At 37.5% G+C, this 22,088-nt stretch overlaps 1 protein-coding gene across 5 annotated transcripts in view; it reads right to left on the bottom strand.

Moving 5' to 3' along the window:
• MAP3K9 (mitogen-activated protein kinase kinase kinase 9) overlaps positions 1 to 21,543 on the bottom strand; it is a 48,853-nt gene extending 27,310 nt beyond the window's left edge. For 3 of the 5 annotated variants that reach the window (XR_005555615.1, XM_039334232.1, XM_039334261.1), the window contains exons 1-5: positions 20,116 to 21,543; positions 13,633 to 14,046; positions 7,227 to 7,407; positions 6,002 to 6,150; positions 1,201 to 1,376 (exon numbers count right to left, since the gene is read on the bottom strand). Coding sequence is in view for 4 of the 5 variants with exons in the window: in XM_039334232.1 (XP_039190166.1) it covers positions 1,201 to 1,376; positions 6,002 to 6,150; positions 7,227 to 7,407; positions 13,633 to 14,046; positions 20,116 to 20,542 (1,347 nt within the window). In the remaining variant the exon portion in view is untranslated. The remainder of the gene's footprint in view (positions 1 to 1,200; positions 1,377 to 6,001; positions 6,151 to 7,226; positions 7,408 to 13,632; positions 14,047 to 20,115) is intronic. The other 2 variants (XM_039334242.1, XM_039334252.1) reach the window with 1 other exon arrangement.
• Between the last annotated feature and the right edge of the window lie 545 nt (positions 21,544 to 22,088).

Raw genomic sequence — 22,088 nt, 5'->3', positions numbered from 1 at the left:
GTATTTGAAGATTTTTTCCAAGGCCTTTATGCCTGCTTTACCAAATGCTAGTCTGTGACATATTTCTTGACTACTTGTTCTTTTATACTGTTGATAGTTGATCCTAAATTGGCAATATCTTCATTGCCAGTTCTAAGACTGATTGTTCTACCTGTTGTCATTAGTTTGGACTTCTTTATATTTAAAGAAAACCCTCTTTTTTCACTGTGCTCCTTGATTTTTATTATTTGATCTTGCTGATCTTTTGCTTTTCTGGCTATAGGTAAAAGAACCATTTGCTTTTTCTTTCTCTAGTTTTAAAACCATAATCATCTTCTAATTGAGCTTCCTTGCATATATATTCAGCAGGTGAGCTAAATAAATAAGAAGAGAGTATACACCCTTGTCACACTCCTTTTCTAACCCGGAGGCAGTCTGTTTTGCTATATTCTGTCTGTTTTTCATGAGGACAATGAGATATTCTGGGAATCCTATTTTTCTGAGCACATTCCATAACTTGACATGATTGACACAATCAAAAATTGTTCTATAATGAATGAAGCACATTGTGACTTCTTTTTGTTGTTTTTTGGTCTTCTCGGTTACCCATGTACATCAGCAATAATGTCTCATGTTCTGTGGTCTTTTTTAAATTCAGTTTGATCACCTTTCTCTTTCTTCATATAGGGCTCTAATCTGCATATACGTGTGTGTGCATGTAAGCCAGTTTCACTTAATAACCATGTTACTAACTTAACTGCAGTAATTCACTTAACAACTGTGGCAAGAAAAGGATGTAAAATGGGGCAAAACTCACTTAACAACAGTCTTCCTTAGCTACAGAAAGTTTGGACTCAATTATGGTCATAAATCGAGAACTTCCTGTATACAGAACCAGTCTTTTCACATAACTTATATAGTTTGGGCTATGTGTTCTATTATGTCTCACAATGACCTTATCCAGAATTGTCTTTCATAATTGAATATATTCCAGTTTCAGTTAGACCATATTTATCTAAAATAATTTTATTTAGAAACAAGTATGCATTTTATTTTCTTAATTATTCAATGTTAATGTTTCTTCTCATGGGAAGTAAAAAAGAATTCAGATTTAATAAGTATAGTTCTGTCTGTGTTATAGAGAAAACTACTTTACTTGCAATGGATACTGAGACAGAAGTGGTTAATTGCTTATCAAAGTAACAGTTCACACCTAATTACCTTTTCCTTGGCTCTGAGTTGGTCAAACATTTCCTGGATCTCAATTTTCCAATCTTCTTGCAGGGAATGAAATGATTCTTTTGGCATTTCAAAGAAACCAGACTCTTCTATATTAGTTAGTTTATTCAAAATATTTGCAAAAGATGGTCTTGAATGAAGATCGGTATTCCAACAATCTAAACAGGACAAAACCAACAATCACTCTAATTCAGAAGTTACAATAGTATAGTATTTGTCAGGCTTTGCTAATAAACTAGGCACTTAATTACTAACATTCCACTTAATCATCTCAGTTCCCATTTCATACTCAAATGTCCTCTTTTGTTGGAATATGTGTATAATGGCATGTGAGATGACCTTGGGAGAAGGGGAAGAGGTGATGCCTAAGGAATGAGCAGATAAGAGAGGACATAGCCTGTAGCTACATAACAGGCAAAGAAACTCCCTGACTTCTCAGGCTGTAAAAAAGAAGGCAGGAGGCTTGTATTATCAGACTTGAAAGATTCTGTTACTATAGTCTTATTAAGTTATCTGGTTGTATTTTCTGTCTGATCTACCTGGGAAGGCTGACATCAATTTTGCAAGGGAGGTTCCTTCCTGAGTTTCTTTCTGTGCCCATTACGTAGCTGTAGGTTATATTCCATCTTATGTAATGGAATGTATGTGTGGGAGACCTTGGGGAATGAGAGGAGGAGATGCTGCTGTCTTGGAAACAAGCAGGCAAGAGAGGCAGCAGCCCCCAGTGGCTTAATGTTCAGAGAAAGAAATTTAGGAAGGACCCACCCTAATGCATCAAGCAATTAAAAGTGATGGAAGGAAATTGCACCTTCAGACTTGCGAGATTGATGTCAGCCCTCCCAGATAATCCAGACAGGAAATAGGACTAGATGAACTAATTCTACTTTTTTTTTAATAAATATTTTATTAGATTTTATATAGGTAAGGAAAGGGTAGGATCAATACAGGTATACGGGGAATGGGAAAAGGAATTTGGGGTAGGATGAGGGTAGGTACAATAATGGGGTAATCCCCCATAATAATCCCAAGATTTAACAAACAAGCTACCGTCCAGATCTAAATATTGAATAAACATAATTTATATAATACTAAACAGTTGTAAAGATAAAATTAACTATAATCACGTAACTAAAATTTGATGAATAAGTAAAATTCCTCTAAATAGATATTCATACTTAATAACTTATCAATTAATTCTAATCATCACCATTAATATTTAAAGTCACTAGTAATAAAGATGTTATTAATCTAACAAAATAGAACTTAATTAAAAGTCTATCATTTATTCTATTCAATTTTAAAATTCAATTCAGTTTTAAGCTCGGTTCATGTTCTAACGTGTTTCTAACTATCGATAAATTTTTTCCCAAGTTTTAAAATAAACTGATTCTTCTTTCTCCTTCATCTCCAAAGTTAATCTGTCCATTTCTGCACAGTCTAAGATTTTTGAAATTATAGCCTGGTCAGGTGGTAGATTTTCATTTTTCCAAAATTGGGCAAATACCATTCTTGCAGCTGTTAATACATGTAATATTAAATAGTCTGAGTACAGTACTGCAGGCCACTTTAGCTGACTGTGTTCAGCAGGTCAGCGGTTCAAATCTCACCGGCTCAAGGTTGACTCAGCCTTCCATCCTTCCGGGGTAGGTAAAATGAGGACCCAGATTGTTGGGGGCAATGTAAATATATATATACATTGCTTACTGGTGTATACCGCTTAGAGAGTGCTTGCACTTAAATTGGTATATAAGTCTCATAAATAAATAAATAAAAATAAATAGCTAGATCTTACTATTCCTAGCAAAAACAATTCCGGTTTAATTTCTATCTGTACTTTCGTCATCTTTTCCAGCCATCTATGAATCTTAAGCCAATATTTCTTTGCATTAGGGCATATCTACCAGGCATGGTAATAAGTGCCTAAGTTTTGTTTACATTTCCAGCAAGTATTTGATACATTTTTAAACATTTTCGCTAATCGAGCTGGTATCATATGCCATCTATAAAACATCTTATATAAATTTTCTTTATATGTTGCTGCTTTAGTAAGTTTAATATTTTTATCCCAAAGTTTTTGCCAATCTTCTAAGTCTATAGAGTATCCAAAATTCTTTGCTCATGTTATCATTATTTCTTTTACTTGTTCTTCTTCCATTTTCCATCTTAGCAGACATTTATAAAGTTTCTTAATCAAGTTCTCATCTGTTTTCAAGAGTATTTTATCAAGTGGAGTCTGCTCTTTGTAAAATCCCATTGATTTTATATCTTTTTCATATCTTATTTGAATTTGCAAATAGGACCACCATGTTAACTCAATACCTTGTTGTTGAAGAGTTGGCCTGTCTTTAAGTTTTCCATCTTTATCCAAGATATCTTTATAGCTAACAAGTTTATCATAGTTAATCAAGTTCGGATAAGCAAATGCTTCCATTGTTGAGAGCCACTCATGTATTTTCATGTACATTTTGTGTCTAATTCTCTCCCATTCTGAAAGCAATATGTTTCTTATGGCATGATTTTGAAAATATTTATGTGCTTTAGTTTTCTCATACCATTAAAAAGCATGCCAACCTAATTAGAGGTCATGTCCCTCTAAGTAAAGAAGTCATTTATTTCTCAGTGTAATCCATTCTTTAAGCCAAAGCAAAATAGCTGCTTGATAATAAAGTCTCCAATCCGGAAGTCCAAAGCCCCCTCTGTCTTTGGATTCTTGTAAAAATTTACATTTAATTCTTGCTTTCTTTCTTTGCCATATAAATCTTAGTATTATTGCATTTAAATCATCAAAAAAATTCTTGCTCAATTTAACAGGGATTGTTTGAAAGAGAAAAATTAACTTTGGTAAAATGTTCATCTTAACCGTCGCTATTCTTCCTAGCAGTGATAATTGAAGATTTTCCCACTTTTCCAAATCTACTTTTATTTGTTTTATTAATCTCTCATAGTTGACCTCTTTTAGTGTTGTATATTTTGCAGTTAGGTAAATACCTAGGTATTTGACTTTTTTAGCTATTTGAAGATTTGTCTTTTTGGCAAGTTGAGTTTTCTGTTTATCAGTTAAGTTTTTTGTTAAAACTTTAGTCTTTTCCCTATTTATTTTCAGTCCAACCACTTCCCCAAATTCCTCAATTTTCTGCAAACGTTTAGGAGCTGTTTCCAGTGGCTCCTCTAAAATAAAGACCAAATCATCCGCAAAAGCCTGTAATTTATATTTCTGGTCTTTAATCTCTAAACCTTTAATTTCCTTGTCTTGTCTAATATTTCTAGCCAATACCTCCAATGTAAGAATAAATTAAATAAATTATTGTAAAGCTTCATTAACAAACTCTTGCTAGTCTGCTCACTAGTATTTCAAAGAGGCCTAGTAAATCACAATTTTATTCAGCTATTAAATACTCACATTTTATCTGCTGTATTTTACATTTAATAAATGCTACTGTTTTCTGTTTAATTGTGATTTACCATTGTTTTATGTTGCTGGAAATCTTTTTGGATACTTTAAATCAGGAGTCGCCAACCTTTCTGGGTTGGCGGCCCAGTGGGAAAGGGAGGGGCAGGCACCTTTATGCGCACATGAGCACACACATGAGCAAACGTGGCTGCATGCATGTGTGCATGAATGGGGCCATGAGCATGCGCCCTCCACAAATAGGGTTGCAACGCGGGTGCGCAGCATGCAGCTCAGCTGACGCCGCTAAGAGGCTCACAGCTCACCTAGTGCCAGTGACAGGCTCATGGCTCAGCTAGCGCTAGTGAGAGGCTCACAGCTCATAGCTCGACTAGCGCCAGTGAGAGACTCGCAGCTCAGCTAGTGCCAGCCAGAGATTCGCAGCTCGGCTGGCACCGGTTTAAAATACTGGGACCCAATTTGGTATCAAGGTACAAATATACAAACCATTTTAACAAAAAAATGGTTTAATTTGGTTCAGGATGAAAATATTTCTTTTGCTTTTATTATATAGGCTAAAATATGAGATAATGGAAAAAGGTCACGCTTAACAGCTGAGTGCATCTGAGTAGGTAAGGAACACAATTAAAATGAAAGCTTTTTTAAATAAGATAATTAGTTTCATCTTTACCGAGATGCATTAGAAGAAAAATGTCTAAAATGCTACTATACAGTTCTTCATTTATTAAAAAAAAGTTAAATAGACTATTTGAATTTTTAAAAAAATCAGGCTACCTCTAATCTCAAACCATAGGGTTTCAGCAACTAAAAATGGATATTACTAAGACATCAGTGTCAAGTGATCAATATTTCACTATTTCCCCAAGGTTTCTAAAATAGAACAAGATGTGCTTTATGCTTTATGAAACCTGCAATAGAATAAACCATGAATTATTTCTATCCTATCATTGCACATCAGCATTGATGTTTTAGTAATATATATATAAACAGCAAAGTCAATGGGGGGAAGGGAGCCAGATTCGCTTAATGACTGCATGCTTCACTTAACAATTGTGGCAAAAAAGGTCATAAAATGGGGCAAAACTCACAACAACTTTCTTGCTTAGCCTCAGAAATTTTGGGCTCAACTGTAAGTCAAGGACTCCCATATGATATACAATTGCCATATAATTCTAGTTTATATGTTCATAGATATAAGCAGAAGTATGACTCTTCTAAAAAGAGGAAAAGCAACTGACATACTGCCTACTCCCTATTTCTCAAGTACCTGCACAAGCGGTTTATGGTCTTGGTTATTAAAATCAGCAGATATTCAGAGTTATCTTTGTGTAAAAAAGCATTCTGACAGATCCAGTTTGTTCAACACATTCTTACCTTCCATCAGTCTGGCAAAAGGTTCTGGGCATGTTGAAGGAATAGGAAGGGAAAGTTTATTCATAGCAACACCGTATGCTACTGCTAGGCCATCAATTCCTCGAAATGGTACTTCCCCAGTTAATAGTTCCCAAAGCAATACCCCAAAACTATGAATACAAACAGAAGTTGAATAACTAATGTAGTATACGTTCTTTAGCACAATATTCTGGAATCATTGTTTTCTTATATATATATATATATATAAGAAAGATATATATATATATATATGTATAATGTTCCAATGCAATCAAGATAATGTACACATGAAAAAAACGTAAATGGGGATAAGTGAATGGGATTGCTTTCAGTTAGCTCTATTATGAATGTAACATTTAAAAATATGTTTATCTGGAAGAATTTTTAGACGATTTTATGTCATTTAAGACAGATAGTGATATGACTACTCTAAAGAAGATGTTTTCATTGTCTGAAGAATTCTGTGAATATAGTTTTTTTTCAGTTGCATTACAATTTTAGCTCAATCTAAGACCCCTGTTGCCCACTTATTTCAATGGAGCACCACTTATGGAAACCACAAGTCTCACAAGTGATCTAAGCCACTCCTTCACCCCTATCTTGGGATTATAGTTAACATCATACCTGAAACCTGGCTCAGGACTTTCCAAAGAAAAGCATTCCCCTTAGTATCCAGCCTGGTTTCAGTAATGTGTACCAGGTCAGATTTCTCATGAACAGGTTTTAATTAAAGACAGATATGGCAGAGCCCCGTTAAAAACAGATCTGTGAATACAGCATGTTCTTGGATACATGCTGGATGGATCAAGCAGTTAAAAGTAGTAAGGAAAACTTTTTTTCATGCAGCAATCCACTTTACAACATAAACCAAGCAAAATTTAGAAAATTGGAAATGTCACGTTTATTACAATATTTTGATTGCAAGCTTTAATACATTTAAAACAGAACAATCAGTTATTGATGGTTTGTCTACAATTCATGTTCAACAGGAAGTAGAGGCTGAAAAATTTCAGCTATGCTGAAATGTATGTATGCAAATTTAGAATAAAGTCTGCAAAATGAATATGTGAATTTCATAACCCAGACCAGATATACATACCATTAACCTAAGGTTTGGAAAATCAACAATTGAGTGTTCAATGCAGCAAGAATATAATATTACAGATGGTGATCACTTATAAAAATGTTTTAGTGTTAATAAACATACCTCCACACATCACTGCCTTTAGAGAACATAGAGGAACGGATAACTTCAGGAGCCATCCAAGCATATGTTCCAGCTGCACTCATTTTAGTAGTCTTATGCCATTCTCTGGCCAAGCCAAAATCAGTGATCTTCAAATTTTTGTTGCTCAGGTCTCCATGTTCTACTTTTTCAAGGATCAATACTAGAACATAATGGGGGGAGGGGAGAAAAAAGAGTTAATATATAGTCAGTGAAGATACATATGTACTTGATTCTCCCATTAGAAAGTCACCATTACAAATGTCTAAAGATTCACTGAGACTAACCTATATTGATCCTGATAAGCAAATAGATTACTCAAAACTAAGTGTCAAGTATCAGAATAACACCTATCTATGTTTAAACCAGTGGTTCTCAACCTTTTTAATGCTGCGACCCCCAACTGGTCGTAAGTCGAGGACTACTCAACTGGTCGTAAGTCGAGGACTACTCAACTGGTGCAGCACCGTTTGCAGAATGGGACTTTTGGCGGGCTCAGCAGGGCAGAGACAGCCTGGACAATTCCTATTGGCTTTTGAAAGCCAATAGAATTAGACTCTATTCAAGAGAGTCTCTTGGCTTTCAAAAGCCAATAGAATAAAAGGGAGCAGCACAGCTAAGGAAAAGGGGAAAAAAATGGCGGACTGCGTTGTTTGGTGACCCCCGTGAAATGGTCATTCGACCCCAAATGGGGTCCCGACCCACAGATTGAGAACCACTGGTTTAAACTAAAAAAGTTAATGCAGAGATGAAAGCATACTGTAGAATGTATACTAAAGCAATTGAACATTGCAGACTTTTGCCAACCTTATGTGTTAAATGTAGTTATCAAAGTTAATTTTAAAGACACGTAATTTTGAAAGATCATTAAGAAAAGACATTGTACTTTGTTTTCAAAGAGCTACAGAGCCAAACTCTCCTACCTAAATCTATTGACTTTCCATACAAAGTCACATTCACCTTAGGTCAGTCTTGATCAATCATTTTTTATGAGATAAATGCTGACATGTAAAACATTTCACTTAGTGGTTAAATCGGCAAACAGTGTTATAAAAAAGGAGCACTTCATAAATTTCATTTATTCCAAATTTCCTTCTGTAACTTTCTGTACCCAAATTATATAAAATGTAAAATATTCGTAAAATGTTTAGAGTCTCTTGATAAGCAAGAATTAGCTAAGTGAAATTGTTTTACCAGAGACATATTTCATTTTAAGAACAGTTCTAATGGTAAGTGTAGTGGAGAAGGTTTATGTTGAAGAATCAAGTGAAGGTGGTGCTTTTAACTGGCATTCCTAAATACATGTATGCATGTATGCATGTGTGTATTTATGTAAGTATGAATGTATGCATTTCATAATACAGACATAATACATAATACATTTCATAATACAGACATAATACATAATTGCTTAATTATGGTATTGTGATCATAAAGCACAATGTAACATGATTGTATTGCTTAGTGTCAACAAACCTGGCACTCCCAGTACCCACTGTTAAATGAGGATTGCAAATTATTAAGTGAGTCCTGGTGGCTTGCAAGCAGGCCAGGAGGCAGGTAAGGCCTGGGACGAGGGGCGGCATAAGCATGGTAGGCCTGGGGGTGGCTACTGCCAGATGGCAGACGGTGGAAGTTACTGATCAGAATGACTTGTGACCGGGGTAATCGTGTAACTATGGGATGCAAATGGCAATCATGTAATTATGGGATGCTGTAACCCAGATGGTAAACATGTGACCACTGCAATACCAGAATGGCTGGAATTCTGAGGACCAGTCATAAGTATTACTTGTTCAGCAGTCATAACTTTGAATGGTTGCTAAACAAATGGGCACTAAAGGAGGATTACCTATATTTATCATCTGCCCTAATCACAAAGAACCCTGGCTAGCACACAAGTTTATAAACAAACAAAAAGAAAGTAATAACACAACAGCAACATCTGTGATAGTTTTTTATGATTTTCCAGACAAAAGCATGTTAGTACAATTTTCCTCTTAACTGTTTTTAAAAGATCAGTAATATCACAGCTATCTAAATGTCTGGGGTAAAGATGTTCCACTAGTGGATGCTACAATTGGTACCCTCTTTCGCGTTAAGAATGCAGAATAACAGAGTTGGAAGGGACCTTAGAGGTCTTCTAGTCCAACCCCCTGCTCACGCAGGAAACCCTATACCATTTCAGACAAATGGTTGTTCAAACTCTTCTTAAAAACTTCCAGCATGGGAGCATTCACAACTTCTGGAGGCAAGTTGTTCCACTGGTTAATCGTTCTAATTGTCAGGAAATTTCTCTTTAGTTCTAGGTTGCTTCTCTCCTTGATTAGTTTCCATCCACTGCTTCTTTTTCGACCTCCAGATGTTTTGGAAAATAGGTTGACCCCCTCTTCTTTATGGTAGCCCTTCAAATATTGAAACACTGCTATCATGTCATCTCTAGTCCTTGACTAGACATAGCCAATTCCTGCAACTAAATCTATTTCTGGCTCTGATGGTGTCCATTCAATTCATATAAAACGGATGCATAGGTATATCTTCAAAACTTTTTAGATGTACCCCTGCCTCTGTGTTTTAATCAGACAAATATCACAGTTATTCCTAAATCAAGCAGGGACTACTGTATGTTCTAATTATACAACTATTTCCTGGATTACAGATTACAGAGCATTGTTTCTACAGAACTATTACGTTTCAGACAGAAAGGATCAGATCCTTAAATGATGTTTTTGCTTTAATTCAATATACATAAGACACATCAGTTAAAATTTCTTTGGAAACTGAAAAAGCCTTTGATATAATTTAAATGTTTTGAATCAATATGATCCATACATAAATCTTGAGTAATTATTAACACTGTAATTTCACTTTAAATTTATGTTGAAGTATGAATGAAATGTGACCTTTTTCTCTTTATTTTGGTTTTATAACTCCTGGCTTTTAATTAGAAATAGTGCACAAGATGTTATCATGTGCTGATATTTTATGTTTGATAGATAGACCAAAATGTTTTATTTTTAGCTTTACGTCATGAATTCCTAAGTGTGAAATCCAGATTGGTTACTTTGTTAATTGGATTAATTCAAACATGCTGCACATGTATATTTTTTTAAAAAAAATAAGAATAAAAGTGACTTTTTTTCTCCTTGATATCAGATTTTCCAAGAGTCATTTCAATAGGTAAAACTGAACTATCCTTATTCTGATGTAAATGAAAGAAGTTTTAAAGATCTAGAATTCCTTTGAGTATTTTGTAAACTAAAATATGTTTAAGATGAATTTATTTTCAAGATTTATTTCTATTTTTAGATTCCTGTCCACATTTAACCCATCACATTACTTTTATCTACATAATTTATCTACATATATTACAATTATCTCATGAGAGCAAAGGATTTATCTTCCTATGTTTTCAGATTCAACATTAGCTTAGCCTCAATTACTGAAGGAATTTTCTGATAACACCAGAAAAGGAAGGTATACAATAATAATTCATTAATTTGTATGCCATCCAAGTGTCCAACTCTCAATGATTCTGAATGACTCACAATGATCAAGCAAAGAACTGCAATAAAATAAAATATAAAAAAATAAAAATAAAATATGGCATGCATGATGAAGCAAGGAATCTTACTCTTCATGCCTCTTCTAAACCACACTGAGGGGGAACCAACCAAATTATTCCTGAGAAAAGGTGCTGCTACAGAGAAAGTGCACTTTCAGGATCCTGATAGGTGACATTTTAAAATCAAAACAACCAACTCTGTGGGATGAAACTGTCTGGAACAATGCTATTGGATACAGATGGTCCTGCAAGTTATCAGGCCCTATGTCTTGTAGAGCTTTATAGGAAACAACCAGCATGTTGAATTGCACTTGGAAATAAACTGGCAACCATACTTGTGAAGCACAGGTGGTACATGGGCATACTGAGGGGTGCTCGTTACTGCTCATGATGCCACACTCTGAGCAGTTTAATGCTTCCAGGTGGTCTTCAAGGGCAGCCGATCTTGAGCGCACTGCAGTAGCTGAGCTAAAAGGTAACTAGGGTATGAGTGATTATCTGAAAGCCCCCCCCCCCGCCAATCTAGCAAAGGGTGTATTTGATGTACCTAACTGAGGTATGCAAAGGCCTTCCTGGCCACTGTTGACAGTTGCTCTTTGCGCAAGAGCTGTAAATCCAGGAAGATACTCAAAGAGCACAGCAATCTTGAAGGGGAAAGTACTTTCCCATCTAAGGTCAACCTCCAGATCTGGGTGCCCAAACACTCACAGCCATTCAGTCTTGTTAGGATAGAAATCAGAGGCAGTTTCCCCTGCATCATCCAAATCTGGTCAGCCTCCGAGCACTGGGATGGCATCTTGACAGCCTCATTTATATTGCCGGTTTAAGATATAATTGGGTATCATCAGCATACCATAATTGTATTGAATTTCAATTCAATAAGATCACAAGTCTACAGAAATAATTTAATTGAAAAGTTAAAAGTATAATTACAAAAATTAAAAATAAATCTAACTAATATGGAAAAAATATGTGACACTGAAAAAAATTGTATCACTCTTGCAGGATCCAATCTGGGTCTGTCACTGGGTCATTCACATTCCGTTAGAGAGAAGTTCCCTGAGGATGGGCTCCAGCATGGATCTGAAAGCTAAACTTCTGGTCTTGGTGATCGACCCAGATTGGATCCTGCAACAAATATCTTAGGACACGTATATTTGCCTTCATTCGTGTATCACTCTTGTCATTGCCAATAACATCCAAGTAAGGAAGAACAATTCATTTCCCTCTAGTCTGTCGTAAGCACTAAAGCAGTGGTTCTCAACCTTTTTAATGCCACGACCCCCAACCGGTCGTAAGTCGAGGACTACTCAACTGGTGCAGCACCATTTGCAGAATGGGACTTTTGGCAGGCTCAGCAGGGCAGAGACAGCCTGGACAATTCCTATTGGCTTTTGAAAGCCAATAGAATTAGACTCTGTTCAAGAGAGTCTATTTTATTGGCTTTCAAAAGCCAATAGAATAAAAGGGAGTAGCACAGCTAAGGAAAAGGGGGAAAAAATGGCGGACTGCGTTGTTTGGCGACCCCCGTGAAATGGTCGTTCCATCCCAAATGGGGTCCCGACCCACAGGTTGAGAACCACTGCACTAAAGGTTTCCCTTTGTGTTACAGTACAAACAACTTGGTAAATGTGGTAAACAAAAGTGACAGAAAATAGTTCAGTCAGCAAAATTTCAAGACAGAGGAGGAATTGTTAGCAGAAGTGTTAAATTGAAAAAAAGAGGGGGGTTCTGGTTTTATTTCTATTTTTGTTTAATCATTTTCTTAGAGAGAGTGAAATTTCTCTATTCATCATTTCTACATACAAGTTTATAGACTTGGAAATTTGTTTTCTAACATTTCTTTGGTGCTATCCATCTGGTGATGACATAGGTCAGAGCTTTTCAACCAGTGGTATGGGTACCATCTGTGGTACATTGGCACCTGGCAGGTAGTATGCGACCATCCTAGAAAAGTGGTAGTGGGGGAGGGGAATGAGCTGAACCAGCGCAGCACCGCACAAGCCTGAGCGAGAGATGGCTGGAGCTGCAGGCTGTCAGGGCACAGCGGAAGCGCCAGGATCAGTGCCGCTTTCCAGCTGATCGGCGCTTCTTTGGGGCTGTGAGGGCTCAGTGGAAGTGCCAGGATCAGCACCAGGCTCCAGCTGGAGCTCGGCACTGATCCTGGTGCTTCTGCTGAGCCCTGAAGAAGCACCAATCAGCTGGAAAGTAGCACTGATCCTAGCACTTCTGCTTCTGCTGAGCCCAAAAGAAGCGCCGATCAGCTGAAATGTTGCAGCATCTCCAGGGTCTTGTGATTTACATACAGATACTTGGCAACTGATTCATATTTATGATGGTCACAGTGTCCCAGGGTCATGTGAAGTGACCAAAACCTGCTGCAACCACCCAGCAGACGGGGGGAATAAAAAACAAACACCCCCACTCCACCCCCGCTGCAATCCTCAACAGAAATGTTCACAACAATGAACACCTTGGACAGGAGGAAGAGCGCCACCGGGGGGCAGGCAGGTGTCTTGCTCGGCTATGGCTTGGGGGTCACTTTTTCAGTGCCATTGTAACTTCGAACGGTCACTAAGCAAACTGTTGTAAGTCGAGGACTACCTGTACTTTATCACTTTTTTCCTTTTGGGGGGGGGTCATCAAGTTTTTGGCACCTTGCTAGGCGACTGGTGATACTAGGATATTGCCATATCTTAAAAGTGGCACAATGGGTGAAAAAGTTGAAAAACCCTGACATAGGTGATCTCACAACTTTTAAATACTATTTTATGCCCAATATTCCTGAAAGTTACTGGCATTTCATTCCAAATTTCCACTTACTATTGCTGGACTTCAGATCCCGGTGGATAATAGGAACAATTGCTTCCTCATGGAGATAGTTCATTCCTTCAGCAATCTGGACAGCCCAGTTCACCAGAATGTCTGGTGGAATCCTTTTACCAGAAAGCACTCTATTTAATGAGCCTCCACGGGCAAACTCCATTATCAGGCAAAGGTTTGGTTCCTTTAAACATACACCTTTAAGGGCAATTATGTTGGGATGTTTTAGCATAGCAAAGAGCTTGGCTTCTTGATGGACATTCTCAATGGCTTCACTGATGTCTTCATCTGGATCATAGCGAGCTGCCTTGACAGCAACTTCCTTTCCAAACCAAATTGCACGGTAAACTTTCCCAAAACCTCCTATGCCAATAATTTCCTCCAGAATAAGCTCTGAGAAGTCAATCTCCAGCACTAGGATACAAAATGAAAATATCTAAGTTCCACAAAGATGATTTAAGACAGTAATTACTATCAGCACCATTCATTTACTGATACGATTTAACCTTGACTTTTTTTAGATAAGGGACTGCTGAAATACTTACCTAGTGGAAATATGAGTCAGCTCATTTTGCACCCTTACCACTGCTAGAAATACTCAGAAAAAAATATATTAAATCAATATTGTGAATGTGACTGAAAAAGGCAGATTTAATTTAAATCAAATATAACTGAATCATTGCTCAGAAAAACATATTTTAATCATTAAAATCACAATTTAAATTACTTCCCAGGAAGATGTTTTATATCATCATGTTCTAATAAGACTGCAATATTGTATCTGAAGAATGAAGATTTTATTATGGGTAAACATTTCATTTTAAAAGGTAGATGCATTTCTTGCCAATCTTCCTGATCTTTAGTTAGTGCCTTAAGATCTATGGCTTTAATCTCAGAGTTTTCAGTAATGACAATGCAGGTTGTGGATTCTGGACACTGAAATCCACCCAACTGAGGGAAGACAAGTTAGGGAAAAGTGGACTATGCATTAAGAAACAATTGCTTATACTGTTTTTTTCTGACTAATTTTAATTAGTTGCCCTGCTTCTGAAGGACGAATGCAGTAACAAAACAGTAAGACAAAGGCCATTCTTTTGAAAACAGCAAATTCCACATTTTGGCAGAGAGGACCGCTGGTTTGAAAGAGGGGTCAAAGAGACCATCTACATTAAGATTGAACAACTTTCTCTCAACAGAGGGGGAGGAGTACGACACTACCTATCTCCTGTTTACAACACAGTCCTTTCAGCAGTTCCAAGAAGGTTCTATAGCCATTTGCACTATTCAGGTGACCCCCGAGGGCACAGATTAACTCCAAGTGGCCTCAACGACTCTCACAAACAACGCTAGCAACCAGATGATTGTAAGGAATATAAATCCTTCCATTCTCCACCATTCATTCAGAAATCTACCTTCTAAAACATGTTTTTTGTTATAAGCTATCCTTCATAAAAGTATTCAGATCAATTTTCAGGAAAGAACAGAGCCCAGAACAAGGGCTTTTCCTTTGCTATTGATCATATATTCCAACTCTGCACTGAAAACTTTCTGCAATAATACTGATGTGAACTTATTTCACACTCATTCTTTATGTGTATTGCATTCATCCTAAAGAATTATGCTAACACAACAATATACTGTATGCCACTGTTAAGTATCAGCTTAATAGTGTCATATAGTATATTCTTGTGTTAAAAGAGATTATCAAGGTTCCCTATTACCCTTTCAATATAAGAAGCATATTGAAATATGAAACACTTTTTAAAAGCTTTAAGATAGGCCAGCCATTCTCTCTTATCTCAACTTACCTCACAAGAGTGCTTTGTGGAGAAATTAGGAAGAGGAAGGAGTATTAGGTGAAGGCAATAGTATTAAGAACAGTCTATTTATATTTTACTTTTCCCTATTACAAAGGCTCAAGGCAGCTTATATTTTAAAGCCACAGTTGCATGTCTGGGTTATACAACTGTATTGTACTCCTCATGGACAAACCTCTGCAAACCTATAAACAGGAGCCCAGTCATAACACAACAGAGTCATATCAGCTGCATTGGTTTTCAGTGTGTTTCCAATCTAAATTTTAAGGGCCACTTCTTACCTTCAAAATCTAAATACTTTAGCTGATGCTCAGATACCTGAATTATTTTTCTCTGCACAAATTTACTCATATGCTAATGTCACCAGGAGAGGCTATGCCATGTAAGATGGGACACATGATTGGATACTGATGACAATAAAGTTGTATGAAGAAGCTTGCTAACTGAGAGCTCAGTTTTCCATGTAATACATGTGTGAGCATCAGGAAGGGGAAGTTCATCATACTGGTGATAAGGAAGATATCTTATGGCAGTGGTGGCAAACCTATGGCATGGGTGCCAGAGGCGGCACTCAGAGCCCTCTCTGTGGGCACGCGCACCGTCAACCCAGTCCTAGGCCTTCAGCTGGGTTTTATAAAATCTTTTTGCTTTAGGCCGTGTGCAAAAAAAAAAAAAAAAAAAGGTTCAATCAGTCAATTTCAACTTCTTGCAGGAAAAAAAAGATCTTGCAAAGTTGGAATTGATTGATTGAACTTTTTAGTCCTACCCAGTCTGCCGTTACCACCGCAGCCATGCCCACCAATTGGCCACACCCACCCAATTGGCCACACCCACCCAGCACTCAACGATGCATAAGTGGGTTTTGGGTTGCAGTTTGGGCACCCAGTCTCTAAAAGGTTCGCCATCACTGTCTTATGGCATCATTTGCTTTGAGATATAGCATTATAATATTTGTACGTTGTTCTACTTTTCTGGCTGATAGCCTTCAATTAATACTGTAATTCCACCACAAAAAGAATATATTCTTGATTTTTCATAGGAATTTTATAAACATACAAATAATAAAGACTACAGGCTGCTGTTCAAATTATGCTCCAAATAATTCCAAGGAAGTCTAAAAGCATGTACTATTATTTATTCAATTCGATTTATATAGTTCCATCTTACATACAGGACTTTGGGGCACCAACTATTAAAATAGGATAAAAACAGAATAAAAATACTGCCATGAAATATAAACATAAATAACATAAAAATAGCCACTGAGAAACTCATAGCAAATTTCCTTTTGTATTCACTTGCTGGAATTGAAAAATACCAATTTTAAGCATAAGATCAATTTTGAAAAGTAAAAATAAAAAATACAATTTAAGATGATTAATGTACAAGGCCTATATTATATCGTTGACACTGAAGTATTGAAAGATTGGCCAATAATTTTCCTAATAACTTTTACTGAAATGTTGTTACAATGACAAGAAGTAAACACTGCTTTTGAAAGCCAATACCAGTCATCTTGTTCACCTCAATTTGGATTCTTGGACAAGCAGTGTGATGACCAATTTGCTGAGGACAAATGATTTAAAGAATGATTTAGCCAAATTTATAAGAGAAGTAGACAAATTCACTTACAACTGACAATGAAAATATAAAAGTGAAAGGTAGCTTCTGTATTTAGAATCATCTATTTATAGTAAAGGAACCAGCAATCAAGAAATATGCTAGTTGTATTAATATTAACTCCCAAAATTCAAGTAGTTATTAAAGAAGGGCAGCATATTAGTTACTACAATTCATGCAGTCCATCTAATGAAGCTCTATCTATCACTATTGAAATATCAATGAATAAAAGCAAAAAATAGCATTCTGAAAAACTTTAGAAGTCCAAATAGTCATATGAATTTAATGTTAAAAGACATTGAACTAGGAAACGTCTTTAGCAACTGAAATAATAAGTTAGGATCTTTAAGTTTAACTTCAGTAGAAAAAAGAAACAGCTGAAACTATAGTTCTGAATTCTCTATTTAAACAGCTTAAACATGCTCAAACTTCCTGCATATTTTTACTAATTAATGAAATTTTTCATTTCATTTAAAATTATTGTTGTTTTCAGTAATGTATCATAGGACATAAGGATACTTTAATTTTATGAACAGAAAGTTGAGGTTCTGAATTAATGGTGCTGAATGGACAGCTCCTTTGGTGATAACATAAAACATTTGCTAAACTTCTCAACAGCAACCTGAAGCATACGTTTTTTGTAGACTAAAAAACTTTTAATGATTACCATAATTTATAAATGATACAGGATTTTTTAAAAGGTTAAGAGAAGAGCTATGTATATATTGTATATACACACAGAGAGATGTACATTTGGCTTTATGCCAAATAATCTCTGTATGGTTAAACTAAATTCTCCAGCTTTGATTATTTAACTGTGTTTTCTGTTGATTATATTACTAGGTTACAGATCTAAACTTTTGTGTAGTCAAAAAGAATTGGTAACCAAATACATATTTCTGAGTAGACGTTTGACTGTATTTCTGTGTATGAAAAGAACAGCACGATTATACTGCATCAGTCAGTGTAGAAATATTGTTTAAACATAAAAAGGGGCTTACGGGTCATTATTTATGAAACTTAGCTTCTATTTTTTATTTCATATTATGCATTTTTATTGTTTTTAATCTATTTGCTTGTAAGCCATCCAAAGTTGTCTATGTGAGGTGGATGCTATATAAATAAAAATCTTGTAACTTAACTTTTGTCAGTTGCAATCAGATCAATTTTACATATGTAAGAACTGAATAGCTACAATTGAAAATAGATGGTTTTGTATCATTGGAAAGTGCCGCATATAAGATTCTATTTTTCCCTAACACATTACCAAATATAATACTACTACTAAATGGTCTCAAAGCAACACTGTGCATATTCTTTCCCACAGAAAAATAAAGGGACAAAGAAGAAGAACTAAGTTCGTTTATTGCTGCTTTCTTTAAGACAAGATGGATCTCAAAACCAAAATGAGGCAGCAGTGTCAAAATTACTGTAGTTTCCTTTTTTCAGATTATTTACTATTCCCTTTTGAGGTGGATATAAGTTTCCCAAATATTGTATTTTTAATCTCTACTCTCTCTTGAAAATGTTTAAGCTGTAAGAATGAAATAATTTGCAAAATTAGAATTTCAAAAGGACAGAAAAATGCCAGGTCTAACATTCTTTTTCAAACATCTTGATTTTGGCAATAAAGTATAACAGTAATCCAAAAATATTGACTATTCCACACAAGACAAGCTAACAGTTTGTACTGAATTTTGCACGGTTAACACATTTCAGTTGTGGCCACTTGTTTACAAGGAAATACTACAAAAGTAGTCTGATAGAAAACATCTTGGAACAAAAATCTAGATGAAAAACCTAAATGCCCTCTGCTGAAGTTTTTAAGCAGAGAAAAGCAAAAAACTGAACAGTTCATGTGTTGAGGCAGTAAGATCAGAGGAAAAAGAAGGGAAAACTACAGAAGCTTTGGCAGTTGGGACAAACCACTCAAACACAAGAAGCTTTATATCTTTTTAGCAAGAACTACTGAAATATCCTCATCATGTATCAAATTAATGAGCACAGGAAAATCATCTTGCTAATTTGTAGTAAAATTTAATTACATCTTTTATAATGACTTCAGCATAAATTATCTTTATTAAATAACTATTAAAATAGCTACAAAAAAGCATGTGGAACTGAACTAGGTTATTATTAAGATTTAAACAAATTGGGCATAAAGAGTATGGAAGGTATAGAGGAAGAAAAAAATGACCCATAAGAGCACCGATGATGTTACCTAGTTTGGGTAATGAAACGTCTGCAAGATAACAACCAAGCTTAGAGACTACCAAGTTTCCTTCAAAAAAAAATGACCCATTTAACAATGAAAAATGTTTCTCTCCTGACACAATTACACTCGTACAGTTATTATTCTTTATTAAACTAGTATACCATCTGACACTGCAACGCTGGTTGTTATTCTTGAGTGCAGAGTTTTCAGAGATGCAAGTTATACAGTAAAATGTAATTAGGTTGAATTATATGACTTAGATTAAAGCAGTGGGGCATTGGATTATTTTACCTAGAATACATAACAAGAGGATGGGGAAGAATGCACAATTCTCCGAGTTTACTGGTGTTCGGATCAAGAAAGAGGATAAAGGGGTGGGGGGAGTGGTAAACATCAATGGAATAAAATATAGCCACACCCCTTCCTCCTCCGGAAGTGTCTGATTGTCTTCTGCAAAACGTAAGCAAAATCACGTCTTTGCAGTCTCATTAAGATGGGAGAAATGCCATCCCTGGATGAAGTTTCCAGACACGAGTCAAGTGGGTCACATTCCTACCGAACTGACAAAGCATGCAGCCTACACGCACGACCAGTCTACCCTCGGCAAACTTCTTCAGCACAAGACAAACCCTTCCCGTGTCATAGCGCTGACCGGCAAAACGGGCTTCCCAGTGGTCGTCTGTATAGGCTTATGCACTGAAAAAGTAGGGGGGGGTTCAGCCTCTCCCCAGGAGCCCCAACATTCATAGGCATTAAACCCGGCGTTTAGCAGCGGAGGCATCTTCCTGAACCGCCCCCCCCCCTTCCCGGGCCCGCGCCTTCCCTTCTTACACTGGATGGCCGGACTAGCAGGGTACGAGGCCTGGAGATCCGATCTCCTCCCTTCCTGGAGGCAGAGGCGGCGGCCGCTGCTGCTGCCCGCGCTGCTGGTCACATAGTTGCTGGGGAAGATGCCGACGCGCTGGTCAATCTGGCCCGTCCACCAGCCTTCGTCGCCAGAGACCTGCGAGTCCCTCGAGAGCACCTGTACTACGTCGCCGGGACGCAGGCTCAGCTCGTCCTCGCCGCACGCCTCGTACTCGAAGACCGCCGTCCAGAGGCCGGCCCCGTCAGCGCTGTCGCCCGAGGCTGCTGCTTCCGCCTTCCCCCAAGCGGGGCTGGCCGCCGCCGCCGCCGCCTCCCCTTCAGCCTCCCCCGGCAGCGGGGGCTGAAGGGGGCTGCGCGGGAGGAGAGGAGGAAGACGGAACGGCTCCTCCATTAGGGGGCAGGGCTGCCCGCGGGGAAAGCTGCCTATTGCTCATGCGGCTGCCGGCTCCCGATCAACCCTTGAGGGAACGCCGAGGCCGGAGCCGCGCCACAGCCCTCCGTGGAGAAGAGACGCCGCCCAGCAGCCCCTCCACAGCCACATCGCGCTCAGCCAGGGCCGCCGACCGCACATCCTAAGCCACCTGATTGACCCGCAAGCTTGGAAAAGGAGAGGGAGGAGCGTCCAGAAAACTCCGCCTCCCCGACCGGTCATCCCTGGGCTCCCATTCGCTGTTACAACAGTCCTTCAAACTTCTCCCTTACCTGATTGAAGATCGGCGGCGCTTTAACGGCATCCTACTTCCCCGTACCTCTCCGCCTCCCCCCCCTTTTTTTTTTCTCAGCTGTCTCGCACGCGCTTTAAGTCGTCCTTCCTATTGGGCGGCTCCGCAACGTTCCCTTGGATCGGACTGAGCGGGAGCTCAAGTCCTGCCGTTGCTAGGTGAGAAGACTGCCTTTTGCCTTCAGCGCGAGTTCATTGCTTGCGAATGAATAGGCGTGGATCAAGGGAGGGAAACGGGTCTCCTTATCCTGATTAATTACGGGGTTCTCCAGTTCTACTGTGTAGGATTCGGAAGTGCCAGTTGTGCCTGCTAGACATGCAGAATGGCCTTATGTTGGGCATCTTTTTTTTCCTTCAAAGCAGCCTTTTAGCTCTGTCCCTTCCCCGTTTCTGGCAACTAGGTGGGATTACCCTGCTTTTAAAGAAACTAGTTACAAAATTGAGCTAACTAATTTTTGAGCTAATTGCACCTGTCAGTGTATTTCCAAGGCCACTTTATAGTGCTATAATTTAAAAGCAAAGTCTCGTCATTAGTATTCTCTGGATGCAATTCAGTTGTATTACCATCACTAGAAAAAACATATAAGCTTTGTAGCAAATGTAAATAGAGAAATGGATCCTAATAAAAATGTGGTTTTTGGTTTATTCAAATCAGTTTTCTGAGTTCTGCTATTTACCTTTCCTAGCAAGCTACTTCAATAATCTTAAATACAAGCAAGATTGCTGCCTTGCTAATACTAGCATGGCATTTCAAGCCAAGGTAGCAATTTGTTTCCTGAAGTAGGAAAATAATGATTGTTCAAGTTTAGATCATTTCAGTGGAACATTTTTCTATGTTGCTAACTGTGCCTTGTTAGCTTGTGAGTAAATTATGGCATATCTTTCATGTTGAACAAATCAACCAAGTATATGTTGATCAGTAAATCATGATTAAGGTACCATGGCTTAGTATCACAAATAACTTTAAATTCCTGTTAGATGAGTCACATGGTAGAGAAATGGGACTGAAAAACACAGAGAAAAACAGTGAGTGATTCTGTTTGCATAGCACTAAATGACAATTCAGGCACATATTAGCTTTTTATTTCAATCCTACTGATCTTCATGATTAATTGTATTATATTAATCTGGAAGAATCAATAAACAGCGGATGAATGTAACAGTGGGTGACAAAACCAGAGAAAAAATATGGTACTGAAAACCCATGACCCATTCA

The sequence above is a fragment of the Crotalus tigris genome, unplaced genomic scaffold (genome assembly GCF_016545835.1).
Source record: "Crotalus tigris isolate CLP2741 ecotype Arizona unplaced genomic scaffold, ASM1654583v1 scf7180000017545.3456711, whole genome shotgun sequence".
NCBI classification, from domain to species: Eukaryota; Metazoa; Chordata; class Lepidosauria; order Squamata; family Viperidae; genus Crotalus; species Crotalus tigris.
Note: the sequence above shows the minus strand (reverse complement) of the source record. Positions and strands in the feature narration are given on the sequence as shown.